Source organism: Hydra vulgaris, chromosome 09 (assembly GCF_038396675.1).
Source record: "Hydra vulgaris chromosome 09, alternate assembly HydraT2T_AEP".
NCBI lineage: Eukaryota > Metazoa > Cnidaria > Hydrozoa > Anthoathecata > Hydridae > Hydra > Hydra vulgaris.
In genome coordinates, this window is record NC_088928.1 from 29,953,936 (window position 1) to 29,970,000 (window position 16,065).

The 16,065-nt window shown below is 26.8% G+C and overlaps 1 protein-coding gene across 3 annotated transcripts in view; it reads right to left on the bottom strand.

Annotated features, from left to right (window-relative positions):
• The window catches only part of LOC101238969 (uncharacterized), a 91,075-nt gene that overhangs the window by 27,112 nt on the left and 47,898 nt on the right, over window positions 1-16,065 (bottom strand). For all 3 annotated transcript variants that reach the window (XM_065805274.1, XM_065805275.1, XM_065805273.1), the window contains 3 exons: window positions 5,260-5,328; window positions 2,197-2,298; window positions 2,035-2,110 (listed from right to left, as the gene is read on the bottom strand). In XM_065805274.1, coding sequence (XP_065661346.1) covers window positions 2,035-2,110; window positions 2,197-2,298; window positions 5,260-5,328 — 247 coding nt within the window. The remainder of the gene's footprint in view (window positions 1-2,034; window positions 2,111-2,196; window positions 2,299-5,259; window positions 5,329-16,065) is intronic.

The window sequence follows — 16,065 nt, forward strand, 5'->3', positions numbered from 1 at the left end:
TTTTTTTCCCTGTTACAACGCTCGCTCTATAACTTTAAAACATAAGCTCGCTCTATAACTTTAAAACATAAGCTCGCTCTATAACTTTAAAACATAAGCCTCATTAAATAAACTGCAGAGAAAAATAAGATAAGCTTCCAAGCATATTTTCGAGTTAGATTTAATAGAGCGGAATTTAAACTCTATATCTTTAGTTTAAAAAGCACCATAGCACCACTAGCATACACAATAGCACCACTACCATACAATTCCTGACCATTACAATACAATTTACTTTATTGATTTAAGTTTAGTGACTAAAAAAAATTCTTTTAATAGTTTCTTCATTGGATCATTAAGAATGCAGCAATAGAGGTCAGGGTCAATCCTTGTTTACACAATAACAATCTGAGCACGTTTTTCTGTTGTTAATTCATTAGTTTTATCCATAATTATTAATTAATAATAATTATTATTTTATTGTTTGCTAGAACAACAAGCTAAAAAAAGTTTAGTGATTTATAACATAAATTTCGAATGTTTTAATTATGTTATAAATTATGATTTATAACATTTGTGTAATTTCAGATGTTTTATTTTTTGATCTTTGATCAAAACATAAAACATCTGAAATTAAAGTACTCAACAGTTTTTAAAATACAAGCTTTTAAAACGTTTTATAATGTTAGTCTATTTGAAGTTAAGACAATATCATGGGCCTAATCAATTTATTTGCAGTGCAACGATATTACAAAAAGTTGTCATTGTGGTAAGCAACAAATGTCATTAAAAATATTGAAAAGAAAAGAAAGAAATATAGGAAAACAAATTATAAAAACGTTTGTTTATCAGTAAATTAAGTTAAAACATCTGTTACAGTATATAAAGTTATCCTTATAAAATTCTTTATATTAAAACACAATATTTCTAGGTGATATATTTGATTTTCAGTGTAATCATTTTTGATTTATAGATCATCAAGGTCATATTTTAAAAATCCGGAAAATTGTTTGGGTAAAATATCCGGAAAATATTTTCCCTTATTTTCCTCTTAATTTTGCTTTTACCTGAGTTGTTTCTAATTTTTTTTTATTTTTCTACAAGTGATGAGTGAAAAAGCTTAAAAAACAAATATATTACACAAATTTATACCTAATTTTGTATGTATAGAAAATGTTTTGGATATCCAGAAAAACTTAAAGTTGAAAAAAAATATCTGGAATTCTGGAAATATCCAAAAAGGATAATCCCTGTAATTAAATTAATAAACTTATTTTTAAGTATACTAGTAAACCACTTAATGGAGCATTTTTAAAAACTAGTACCACAAGTAAATCGCTTAATGGAGTATTTTTTAAAACTAGCACTGCAAGTAAACCACTTAATGGAGCATTTTTTTAAACCAGCACCACAAGTAAAACCACTTAATGTTTAAAAACTAAAAAATCAGATAGTTGCTGATTTCCATATTTAGTTTGAAATTAATATTTTTTTATTTATCTACAAAATAAATATTTAGTTTTTCATATTGACAATTGAAAAACATCATAAACAAATTTATCTATATCAAATAATGTAAATGACAGTAAAATAAGGTTGGGCAAAAAAATTTTTGCAACAAAAAATAGGTAAGACTTGCATACATAAATCATTATTTATAATTATATAAATACATAAAAATACATAAATACATATAAATACATAAATCAACTGTTTTGGGTTAAATCAAGCAGTATATACACTTATTAAACAAAAGAAAAACAATTTATTCTAAAAAAAAGCTTACTCTAAAACTTTAGTCCAAAATAACAAACATAACACCACTTAATAAACACACATATATATAATATATATATATATATATTTATATATATATATATATATATATATATATATATATATATATATATATATATATATATATATATATATATATATACATACATATATTTATATGTTTATATATATACATATATAAATGCAACACATTTTTATATTAAGAGTGCAAAAATGATAAAGAAATCAAATTAAAAAATGTATTAAAAATAAATTTACTTATTGCAAGAACACAACGGCAAAAATTTCCTTTTAGCATTTTAACGATATCTAACTCTATATCATGATCTCTAAACTAAAATGAACAAATAAAAATTAAAACATTAAAAAAAAGCATTATAATAATACTAATATTATATTTTCATTTCCAATAATATTTACCTTAGTATACTCTATTAATATTGCATGCAATAGTGGAAAAGGATAACGACAAAAAACATCACGAATCTTTTTGTCTAGATAATCACCACCAGCATCTAGAAGCTAAAATATCTTTTACTGGTAATTAAAACTCAACTATGTTACTAATGAAATCATACTGAAGTAGGAATTATTAAAGAGAAGCATACATGCATGATAATGTTAATTGTTAAAATTAAAAAGGTACCTCTTTAATTTTGATAATGTTTTGATAATTTTGATAAAATTACCTTTTTAATTTTGATAATGTAAATATATTAGTATATAATACCATGCCAATTTAATATCAAACTTCAAATGCTCAAATAAATAAATAATTTATTAAGATTTGCATAATGTGCAGTAAATTAGTCTTACATTTCTTGTTTGTTATATTTGTCAAAAAAATATATATTTCGAGTAGGTCTGTTGAAAATTGCAAAAATCACTGTCTGGGTACTCATCAAATGAACAGACAAGTAAACGAGTACCCATGGGTTTTTGAATGGGTACATGAGTACCCATGGGTTTTTGAATGACGGGTTCAAAAAATTTTATAGCTGCTCTTTTTCATTTACATCTTTATTTTGCTTAAAGTGTCCAGGTTACATAATTCTGAATTACGGTTTAAAAATACTAGCAATCCACTGTTTTGGGTGCCCAAGATGCATGCCATCAATTCACCACATGCCCAGCAATCAAGAAAACGCATTCTAATGATACTAAAGTTGCTAGTATGCACATGTATTTGCGCGCTAAAATAGCTTTGGGTAGCGTGTATATATATAACAACAACTAGCTTTTACAAAACAAGAATTTGTTACAAATTAATGAATGCTATTTTCTTTGTTTTAGTTTTTCCAATTTACGATAAGTAAAACATTGTAATTAACAAGAAGGTCTATTGTACTTAACATTGCATAACATCAAGAAAATCAAATAACTTTCTGAATGAATGAACTTTTAGAAATTCTGATTGTGATAAAAAAATCACAATAAGAACTTCTATGGGTAACCATCAGTAAAAAAGGTTACCCGAGCAATAACCAATGGTCAGGTACCCGGGTGCCCAAGTACCCATCAACAGCCTTAATTGTGAGTAGGCTCTTCAATTAAGTATATGTTTTATTAGTTTTATATGGTTACCAATTTAGTTGCAAATAGTGCTAAGTAGTGCACACAAATAAAGAAAGTGTAAATATTTTAGCAAAAAAAAAAAGCAACAATTAAGTAATAAATAAAATCTGTATCTATTAAGTTTAAACAATATTTATATTCATTTTTTATTATTAACATATATTTATTAAGTTTAAACAATATTTCTCTCTCTCTCTGTCTCTCTCTCTCTCTCTCTCTCTCTCTCTCTCTCTCTCTCTCTCTCTCTCTCTCTATATATATATATATATATATATATATATATAAGTTAGATAAGTGTTTTTACTAATTTATTATTGCTCTGTTCTTTAAGAACATTGAGCACTCTATTTGTAAAATACACTAACATAATTTACATATATATATATATATATATATATATATATATATATATATATATATATATATATATATATATATGTATATATATATGTATATATATATATATATATATATATTTATACATATATTTATATATATATATATATATATATATATATATATATATATATATAAATATATATATATAGTGTAAAATGGAAAAAATTTTTGTTAAGTGATTTTCTACTAATATATATATATATATATATATATATATATATATATATATATATATATATATATATATATATATATATATATATATATATATATATATATATATATATATGTAGACTCAACTGCACAATTCTCTATTTAAGTCAACTTCAAATATATATTGTATATAATAAATATAACTATTTCAAAATCAACAATAATATTTCAACATTTCATAATCTGCACTATCCAGTTTACAAAATGAGCAAAAAATCGTGCTCATTTGTAAATTTGAGCATGATTGTGAAATGATTGTGAAATTGCACATTTAATGAAATGCGTAAATTTCACAATCTGCGTGTAACATTATTTCAATTTAAAAAATCATTTATGTGGTAGTATTGTGTTGTCATTACTGCATTAGTTTGGGCTTTCTGATTCTTAGTTTCCCATTTATTCATAATTTATCTTTTTTACCTGCATTTTTTACAAACAGGCACTTTACTTTATTAGAAAACTTTCTACATTTTTCAACAAGCCTTGTCATTCAAGGTTTATTTTTAGGCATAATGTTATAGAGAAAGAAACATACAACTTTTTCCATTTTGCTAATTTGGTTTTTTATTTATAGGTTAAAATAAATGAGCAACTAGAGTTTTATTTCTCCCCCCTCCCCTGGCCGGCTTAATCTTAACTTATTACCAACAAGAAGATCAAGAAGAAATCGCTTAACAATTTAAAGATATTCTCTCTATCTTTTTTTATATATACATTGAAGTGCCTTAAAACTTCGTTTAGATAAAAAATCACAACTCAGTGTTTTTCAAGTAATGAAAAATTTACACTGGAGAGGGAAAAAAATTGATACTGGAGAAGAATTTGGTGTAAGGAAACCACCTTCAAAAAGTAAAAAAACATCAAGAACAGACAGAACTTCTATCTGGAGAACAGAAAAAAGTCATAAAAAGTATTGACTAAGTTTATTCACGAAGCTGGTATTGTTGTATCAGATCAGAAACAGAAGGTTGAAAGACGTAGGATTGATGTGTCATCGTCCAGCCAAGAAACCGAAACTACCTTCTTTCATGAAGAAAAAAAGACTGAATGGGCTTGAAATTATCGTCACTGGTCTGTTGAGGGTTGGAAAAGGTATTTTTATTCACATTCTTATTCATAATTTATTTTACAATATTTTATAAATATTATAACTTAAATCACCATTGTTTTAGGTTCACTTCTCAGATGAGTCAACCTTACAAGTTAAAATAAATACTAATTATGAAAGTTAAATAATTGAAATTATAATCCATGTTTAATTTTCTTTTTATAACTTTTGCAAACAAAAAAGCATACAGCTGATAGAGCTCTTGCTTCCTTTGCAGCATCTTCTTTAGTCCATTCATACTGATTATCTCTTTGTCCCTAAAATAAATTGAAATAAAAAAAATTTGATTTATTTTAAAAAATTACATAAGTACTATAATACTTAATTTTGACATAATTTACGTTTCAAAAAAAAGACCAAATTTAGTTTAAGCTCCAATTTGGTTATTACTTTAATAACTCATTTGATGACAATGAGCTTGTTATAAATATTTTAATGAGGTTGTTATAAATATTTTAGGGATAGTATGATAAGAAGTTACAACATTCAAATGCCTCAAACTAAATTTAGTGCAGTTATATGTGTTAACTAATTTTTCAACACAGCATCCTTTGTATATATTTTCAGCTTTGTATATGACTATATAAATATTAATATGGCTATATAAACACTTAATAAAACACTCTCAACATGTATAAGACTATATTAACACATTTTAACTGAATTCCATACAAAATGTGCAAAGAATTTTGTGGTATTAATATGTGTATATATATACATATATATATACACACATATGTGTGTATACATATACATACATATATACGTATTTATGCTTGCATATATCTTCAGGAGAGTGCTCGATGAATTAAAGTAAGTTAAAATAAATTAAGTAAAAATTTTTTATAAATAAAATATTTCTTATAAAACTACATATTTTTCACAAGTATAAGTTTCATGCTTGATGCAATCATCAGGTAAAAAATATGATTTTTTCTCGTGGAAAAATAACTCTGTACAAGAGAAAAATGCTTTAGAAAAATCTAATCTTTTGGTTTGTGGTTATCCAGCAAAAATTTGTTCTAATGATGACACTTGGATATTAGTTCTCTTTTTTTGTTTAATAATTCTTTGGGATTTTTATACATATTAAAGAAGTTGTTGTTCTTGCAGTAAGCTTTTTATGATGAGCCATGTTAAATTGGTTAAACCTGATGATTGCATTAAGTACAAAACTTAAAGTTGTAAAAAATATGTAGTTTTATTTATAAAATATATATATATATCTTTTAGAGTTGATATATATATTAGGGCGGGTCAAAACCATACTTTTTTTAAATTTTGACAAGCAGCACTATATGGAGTTTTTGAATTGGTATAATAAACTATGTAAACTAAATTTTATTTTTACACACACCCTAATTTTTCCAAAAAAAAAAAAATTTTTTTTTTGGGTATACATTCTTATAGCAAAATTGTTACTCAATTTCAGAATTATTAACTTTATGCCTTAAATAAAGTTTCAAAATATCATGGCATAAAAACTTTTGTAATTTTTTAAGAACTATGTAATTTTTTAGTTTATTCTATTTGTTGCTTTTTAGTCTCTATGCATAGTATATTTAGTGTTTGTGTATATATTTGTCTACTTTTTATTTTTTTAGTAATTAAAAATAAAATATAACTAATAATAAACAACACATTGTATCATGGCAACATTTTATACTTGCAGTAAAACTGACAACTTAACATTTGGACAAGGTTCTAAATTTCCAACTGCAATGGTACCTACAAAAAGGGATGTTGTAAAATTTTGCTATTATGTTCGTAGAAATGAAGATGCTAAAGGCAAAGGATCAAGTTTTGCTCATAAATGTTACAGATTAGTTACCACTAAAATTTAAAATATTTGGCGTAAATTCAGTTTTCCAACAATCAAAACAGAGGGAGTATTCTCAAAAGTATGTAGATTAATAAAAAAAGCATCCAATTTAAATAAAGACTTAGAAGAAATGCTAGTTTTTATGACAAATTGAAAGCTTTTGACAACATGTTTGATATATGTTCGTGCAATTGTTATGATTTAAGAGTAGAAAGAGAAAAATGCAGATGTACTTTTAAAGTGCCAATAAAAGAGTGGGATGTGTTTGTTGGGCAAAAGAAACGCACAAATTAACTTAGACTACTTGATCGTGCCTACACATCTACTTTAAAGAAAACTGTAACTAGAAAAAAAAAATTGTAACAAGGCAAAAACAGTTAAATACACATAAAAATGTTGAGAAAGACATTGATAGACAAATTACCCATGACAATTTTTATGAACCTGAGGATAATATCTTATTAAATGAATCTAATAATAAATATGACAAGCTATACGAATCTGATGTCTTAAAAAAATGTAATCAAAATAGGTTTCATACAATGAACTAGCAATCATAGCAGATCGTTATCGTGTCAGTTGCAGACATACATTGGAACGCAAAAAAAACTGCGCTTTGGGTTGGCGTTCCAAAATAAAAACTCACACGCAAACTAAAACGCATTTGACGCAATTTATTGCGTTTACTTACATAAACATAAACGCAATTTATGCAAGTAACTGCGTTTACGCACGCATTTAATACGCAACTTACACATTTAAAATGCGTTTATAAACATAACTCAAACGCAACTTACGCGTATAAATGCGTTTACAAACGTAACTGAAACAGAACATACGCATATTATATATATATATATATATACATATATATATATATATATATATATATATATATATATATATATATATATATATATATATATATATATATATATATATATTCCATTTCCTTTGCCATATCATAAAATTTACAATAAGAAAGATTGTGTATATTTAGTAGGGTGCGTCAATTAGACAACTAAAACCCTATACTTTCAACAACAAAAAAATTATATGAAAAAAATATTAGGATTTCATAAATGAAATAGAGTAATACTTTTAAAAATAAATTAAATTAAGTAGTAGCTACATTTTTTTGGGTTTTTATGTATTCTGTTTGCGAATATTTTGAAAATCATTAAAACAATGACGTATTTCGTTTTTCTGTTTAAAAATTATACTTTAAGTGGAAGAAATTTATTTCGGAATATTAGGAGATATTTTTCAAAACTTTACGCTTTGCCTGATAAAAATAAATTTAAATTAAATTACTTTGATTATTGAAAAATTAAGTTTTAATAAAACAAATGGCACCAAAAATCACAAGAAATTTATCAGCTACTCACTTAAGTAGATATGTTGGAAAAGAAAAACTTCTTTTACCATCTGAGCTCCCTACTGCAAGGGATATTTTACGCTATGGAATATTTTTGAGAGAGACCAGTGACCTTAACAAAAGAAACTATACTGTTGATAAACTAGTTAATGATATGACTCTAGCTTTATCTGCTCAATGGAAAAAAGCTAATTGCAAGTTTTTACATCCAGTAATTATTAAAGAATGTAGTATTAAAGCTAAAATAAAGTATCTGTGGGAAACTGCAGTTAAAGTTAGCCTAGGAAATGCAAAAAAATCAATAAAGGATACTCTTATTCCAAAAATGGACAAACTCTTCGATATTTTGTCCTGTAAATGTTTAATAATGTTTTGTTCAGAGTATGGTTCGACCAAGACTGTAAAAAACAGGCACATATTAAATGTACATGTGTACGTGAAAGTAAAATTCCTGTTATAGAACTCAGCTTTATCAAGTCACAGAGAGACAAAGTTGGAAGTTTTGCACATTACTACATTGGTGGAGTTGACACTCTAGAATCAACAAAAATAAAACAAGTTATAAAGAGAAAAGTAGAGTATCAGCTGCAATTAGAAAAGAGAGATAAAAAAATTAAAAAAGAAGAAAAAGTCAACCAAATGATTCCAGAAGATTATAATTGCTTGGCACAGATTATTCAGGTAATAATAAAATATGTTTTTTAGTAATTAATATAACTTTTTTTAAAGAAATGAAATGTTGATATAGTGATTGTTTATAAAAATATCTCAATATCTTTTTTTTTTAGATTTTTTATAAACAAGTAACTTAATGTTAATAACAAAAAGTTTAAGTCTTGTATTTATTTTTTTCAGATTGAAAAAACAAATAAAGTTGAATCAGAATCGGATTTTTCTAGAGAACCAGAACCTTCCAATAGTATTGTAAAAGTTTATAACAGAATGGACATAACAAACATTGCAATGGCTAGTATGAAGCATCACACTAGCTTACGAGAAACTGCAGAAATAGCGACAGCAGCACTTATAGATGCAAAAATTATAACAAAGAATAATACATTGATGATTATTGATCACAGCAAGGTTAAAAGGGCCCAAGAGAAGTTAGCTATTGAATTAGCTAATAAATTTAATAAAGACCTTGAAAATAATGTGGTTTCCTGTATTTTTTTTGATGGCAGGAAAGATTATACAAAAGTATTAACAGAATTTGATGGTACGCATTTCCCTGGTCTTCTCAAGGAAGAGCATTATTCTGTCGTTACTGAACCAGGTGGAAAATATCTATTTCATTTTGTTCCTGATAAGACTGATCACAGAAAACATGCTGAGGTAATTGCAGACCACTTGGTTAACTGGTTGATGGAAAGAAATTTAGGAACACAACTAAAAGCAATAGGAGGAGACAGCACTAATGTAAATACTGGTTGGGAAGGTGGTGTGATGCAATGGGTGGAAAGAAAATTGAGAAAGAGATTAGTATGGATTGTCTGTGATCTTCACACAAATGAGTTAGGTTTAAGACATTTAATTATAAGCTTAGACGACCCAACAAAATGTGGAAATAAGTGGTCAGGAATACTGGGAAAGATGTTAAATTCAGCAACAAGTCTTGAAATTAATCCCAGATTTACAAAAATTGATATTGGGCCTGCATTAATAGTTCTTAGCCCTGAAGTTATAAATGGTTTAAGTACTGATCAAAGCTATGCTTACCGAATAACAAAAGCAATAAAGTCTGGTGATTTACCTCAGCAGTTAGCAATGCTAGAAATAGGACCTGTTTGCCATAGCAGATGGCTCACTACGGCATTAAGATTTTGCAGGATATGGGTTTCTCAGCATGGCCTATATGGTATCAACCTTCAAAATCTTACATGGATTGTTGAATATATTGTAGGTGTTTATATTCCAAACTGGTTTAACATAAAAGTTAAATCATGTTGGGTTGAGGGATCAAGACATATTTTATACTAATTAGAACTCCTCAGAAGCCAGAGGGAACCGGTTCTTGATATTGTAATGCCCACAATTAAAAGATCAGCTTGGTATGCACATTCAGAAGCTATTTTACAAGCTATGATATGCAGTGACAGTAAAGTAGAAAGAGGTCAAGCTGTGGAAATTATTCTTAAACTCCGTGAAAAATATCATGAGCAGTCTAATACTGGTGGTTATAGCCATAGACATCGAAGAACACCTGATATTAACATTGATGCTAAAAATCTTTTTAGTCTGATAGACTGGAGCAATAATATAACAGAACCACCTATGACATGCAATTTTACATCTTCGGATATTAAAGACTTAATTGATAACCCCATGGTTGTTCCCCAATGGAATTCACATACACAATCAGTTGAGAGGTGTGTAAAGATGGTCACAGAAGCTGCAGGACATGTCCACACATCAGAAAGAAGAGAAGCTTACATAAGAGCCCAATTCATTAGCAGAGAGTTGATGTCTGCTAATAGGAGCAAGAAAGACATGATGGAACTTCTAAACTATAGTTAAAGTGATTTTTATTTTTTTATTTTTTGTTGAGCTCAAAAAATATATAACAATATGTTGTTGTTTTAATATTTAACATATATGTTTATATTTAATGAACATTTAATATTAAATAGATTGCTTATTATTTTTATAATATAGTAGTGTTTTTTAATATTATTAGTTGTCATAACATAACAAATTATATTTTTAGAGACAAAAATATATAGCCTTTTTCTAAAATTATTTTATTTTATGAGAAAGCACATATTATAAGGATAACACAAATTAGGGATATTTAACAATAGAGCACAAAACCACCCTAAGTGTAAGAAGCCCTAAAATGTATTTTGTAACACAATATTTTGGTTTTTATAAGGATATTGTTACATATTTTACACTATTTTAAGCAGAATTTTGTAATTTTTTTTGTTTAACTACAATAAATGGAATACTTAGAAATATTAAAAAGAAAACTGTTCGACTCTAGGCAGAAAAAAATAATTCAAAACAGCCAACCATTTTTTGGTGTGTGCTCACTGAGTAGTATACAGAATAGCAATAAACAGTAAAACTAAAAATTAAAAAAAATGCAGCTAGCGCTAAAATTCAACAAAACGGAAGGTTACATTTCTTAATTATATATAAAATCCTAATATTTTTTCAATATAACTTTTTTAAAATCAATTTTTTTTAAAATGACACACCCTAATATATAGCATATATATGTTGTATATATATATCATGTATATATAGCATATATAGTTACTTACTTTTTGACTGGTGTGCCATGCTAGACAAGAATAAAATGAGGATAGAAAACTAGGAAAGAATAATTTCAGAATAGAATGTTTTATGATAGAAATAAAGAAACCTTACTAAAAAAGAATTTTTACAAAAGAATATTTTTTGGCAGAAATTTTGAAAAGAAACTTGAAATACTTTCTAAGAAAGAATATTTTTTAATAAACGTAAACAACTTGGTTGGAAAGAATTTTATTTAATAAATGCGAAAAACTTGCTAGGAAAGAATTTTATTTAATAAATCTAAAAAACTTGCTACGACAGAATTTTATTTCATTAATCCAAAAAAACTTGCTAGGACAGAATTACCATTTATAATAAAAGTGAATCACTGATGAATGATTCAGAAATTTCAGATAATCTTTATTATTTCACAAAGATTTTGTTAGAATTAGATTATACTTATAATCTATAATGACGATTAAATGTTTCTTCAAATCAAAAAATTTACACCATTCAAAAATATATTGATATTAGCTTATTATAATGCAATAATCGTATAGTCTTTATAATTATTTAACATTTATTCAATTAAAAATCATAACTGTAATTACCAAATTGCGCGCAAATTCTTTCTTAAAATTTCTTTGCTAGCACGTTTTTAAAATTTCTTTTCTAAAATTTCTTTGCTAGTACGTTTTTCCAATTTTCTTTGCTAGAAAGAAAATGACTTTTATTTGTGCGATTTCTATCCTAAAAAAGTCTTTGCTAGCAAGTTTTTCATTTTTCTTTGCCAGAAAGAATATATGTATTTCTTTCTTCTTTTCTATCCTTCAATTATTCTATCCTAAAAAGTAATCATGTTTTTTTCTATCATAGCAAGAATTTTCATGTTTCTTTCCTAGAAAGGCTTTCCTGAATTCTTGTCTAGAACCGGCCACCCTTTGACTCAGTCTTCTCCCCCTTCGTTTGTTGCACCTTACAGTTTAATTTTTTCATTTAATTTTTTTTTAACTATTGTTTTTATTCTCTTCTTTTGCTTTCTTATTTTTTCAAGTTTAGGATAGGGTGGGGCAAGATGCCCATAAAGTCAACATTATTAATTTACCTAGGTCTCACAAATGCACAAGGGAATCGACTTTAGGAACATCTTGCTCCACTAAAAGTTACAGAAAATTAGTTGTATTATTTGTGTGATTATAATAAAGAAATATTTGTTTCGTGGGTAATTTATTCCACAATATTCCAAGTATAGAAATTTTAAAACTAAATCAATAAAACTAGTTTATTTGCAATTAGCTAGTTTTGGATGAAGAAAAATGCCCTTTTATGTGGGGGGCAAAACGCCCTGTGATTATTTAGAGTTAAAAACTTTTAGGTAAGTTTATTTCTTTTGATATAAAACATAAATATTAAAACTAGATATATACAGGGCGTTTTACCTGACACATAAAAGGCCATTTTTCTCTTTTTACTAAATACTATGTTATTCTATTTGTAAAAATTTTTTTTAGATTATGATTTTTTTTTGTTTTGTAGATCTTTTCCCAGCCATGGGCAATTAATTCCTTTGAATAATTGTCCGACTGTATGTTTTTTCATTTTATATATAAAAAAGATCGCTTAAAACGGGCAATCAACCACAAAAACACTATGTGATTGGTCAGCGCACACGCACACTTTAAAAATTGCTTAAAACAAGGGAAAACTCATTTTCCGCTCACAAATTGAACACAATAATACTCAGTCGTATACGGTACTACTATTTTACCCAAAACTAATTAGAAAAAAGTATAGCTTAATACCATTAACTAGTAAGCTCATTTCAATTATTATAAAAATCTGGCTATATTCACTCAAATTAAAAACATAATACACTCATTTTAAAAGGAGCCATTATAATGAGAAATTAAATATCATTTTTAACAAACTTAATTAATAATTATTTTTTAAATTTGTTTAAAATGACCTAAAAACATGTTAAACACGTAATAATTTGTTTTAAGGGATATGTCTAATGGCATTTCCTTATAGCATAAGGAAGTTCCTATAGGCATTTCCTTATGATATGCAGCTTATACATAAAAGTATTAAAAAAATTAGTTTAGGAAACAAAACCAAGTTTTACTTAATCATTTCATAAATATCTAATTTAATATGACACATCAATCTCGCAAGAGTAAGATCTATCATGAGGATATCATAAAGTCTTGTTCAAAAAAACGACATGAAGAAGAAATATTGCAATCACAACAGTTGCAATTGTAACCTTATTTATCTCAAAGTTTGTCTGCATCTAAATCTGGAGAAGCAATTTCAAAAGGAACAAGATCTTTAAATCCTACAAAAACGATGAAATCTAATATGCAGACAACATGTGCTGCGTTGACATCATTATTGGGAAAGTCTTCGAATAATACTTCATTTTCCAATATTTCTATTCCTACTATTCAGCAAGACCCGAGATTAAGGTTTCAGGGTTATAGTCTTTTGGCAAATTTATCTGAAGACTCGTGTAATTTGATAAACAAAATGCAAGATTTTGATCAAAGAAACATTTTTCCGAAAAAGAAGTTTATTGTAAATTTAACTGAACGGGTATTTAAATTACTTTTTCTTAGATCTAAAATGTTATTAAGAACAATGTAGCATAAGATTTTTATATATTTTAGGAGTATACTTCGTATCTTCATTTCACTACATCTGATACTCAAATAAATAAAACACAAAATGATGTTGAGTTTTTTTGCATATTGTGTAATCAAAAGTTTACAGCATGTATTGGTCGAACATCCAACATTAGGAAGCATTTACAAAGAAAACATCACAACATTTTGGGTAAGTGGTTTGACTCATACGACACACTAAACAAATCAAATAAAAAGCGAAATGTGCTAGATGTCAATACTTTGAACGCTATCAAGTTCTTTATTACATCAAACTGCTCGATTAATGCATTTAATAATCCTTTTTTGAATAAACTAGTCAAAGCTCCACTTCCTTGTGCAAAAAGTTTTAGAGAAAACTTGATACCAGAAACGATGGCAAAATTATCAAACATAATTAACAAAAAATTAGACGATGCCCTGGTTGTCACTTTATTTAGTGATATATGAACATCTCCTGAAATGTTGAACTTTATTGCAGTTGGTGCAACATTAACAAACAGTGATTTAAAAAAAGAAATCATTATTATTGGTATAGAACAGATGATGGGACGTCACAATGCAGAAAATATTAAATTAGGGATTGAAAAGATTATAAATACCTTTACCTTCAATAAATCAAAAATAAATGGTAATTTTTTAAAAATTTTATAGCTTTAATTACTGTAAACACAGTTTATTGATTACTTAAGTTATATTTATTTAACAGCTAATACATGTGATTAAGGGAGCTCATTTGTCACTGTTTAAGACTGTTTAAGCAATTATTTGAAAAGTCTCAAGAAGATAGAGTTGAAGAGATGAAAGGTGGCAATAGTGCATATGAAGATGATCCATTGCTGAACCAAGAGGTTACCCTTTATATTGAAGAAGCAGAAAATGAGCAGCTAAAAATATGTGAAGATGAAGTCTTAAATATTGAAATTCAAACCTCTGATGAAATTCTTGAAGTGCTATTAACTGAATCAAGAAAGGTTACTTTTACAAATGTTATTCAGTTAGCCAAAACAGTTGAGGAAGTAATCATCACTTATGACTTTAACGAAGTTAATGAATACAATCTTCATAGCGCTGAGCTCTTGAAAAAATCTTGAAATTAAATTGGTAACATCGAAACCGCGGTTTTCCTGCGCAGCTCATAAAACAAACATCGCTGTACGAATCGCTATTAAGAAACAAAAATATATGTGTCATCTACTTGCGGCGCTTTCAAAGTACACAAGAAGCATAAATCAATCAATAAATAGCTTTCAATACCACATAAAAAATGAAGCTAAATTACAAACAAGTTGTGATGGAATTCATTGGTCAGCTGCTTTTCTAATGTTACAGAGTTTTCAAAGTGCTTATAAAAAAAATGCATTTGATCCGGAAAATCAATGCCCAATTATAAATAATTATGATTAATTATTTATAATTAATTATCATTAATTATTTATAATTAATTATCATTAATTATTTATAATTAATTAGTTTGTATCACAACCCAAAATTGTTTAGGAGCAGTAGAAAAGCTACACAAAGTTCTGAAATTCTTTACGCCACGTAATATTTATCAAAGTGCTTTAGAATCGCAACCAGAATGTGAGCTTACACAAGCGAAAGAACAATTGAGTTCAAATGATCAGCAAACTAATTCGCTCAGCGGATTTATACTAGATGATAACTATTGCCCAGAAGCTTGGCAGCCTAATTTACAACTTTATTTACTTGAAATCGAAAAAGAAAAACTTTACTTTTTTAAGCAAATCGAAGAGAAAGGACTTGGTGTATCTGTGTATCCTTCTTATGATTTTTGGTTCAAAAATTCTAAAATGCCATTGTTATGAAAGCTATTTGTCATCTTACTAAATATTCCATCATCAGCAGCTTTTAAAGAAAGATATTTTAGTAC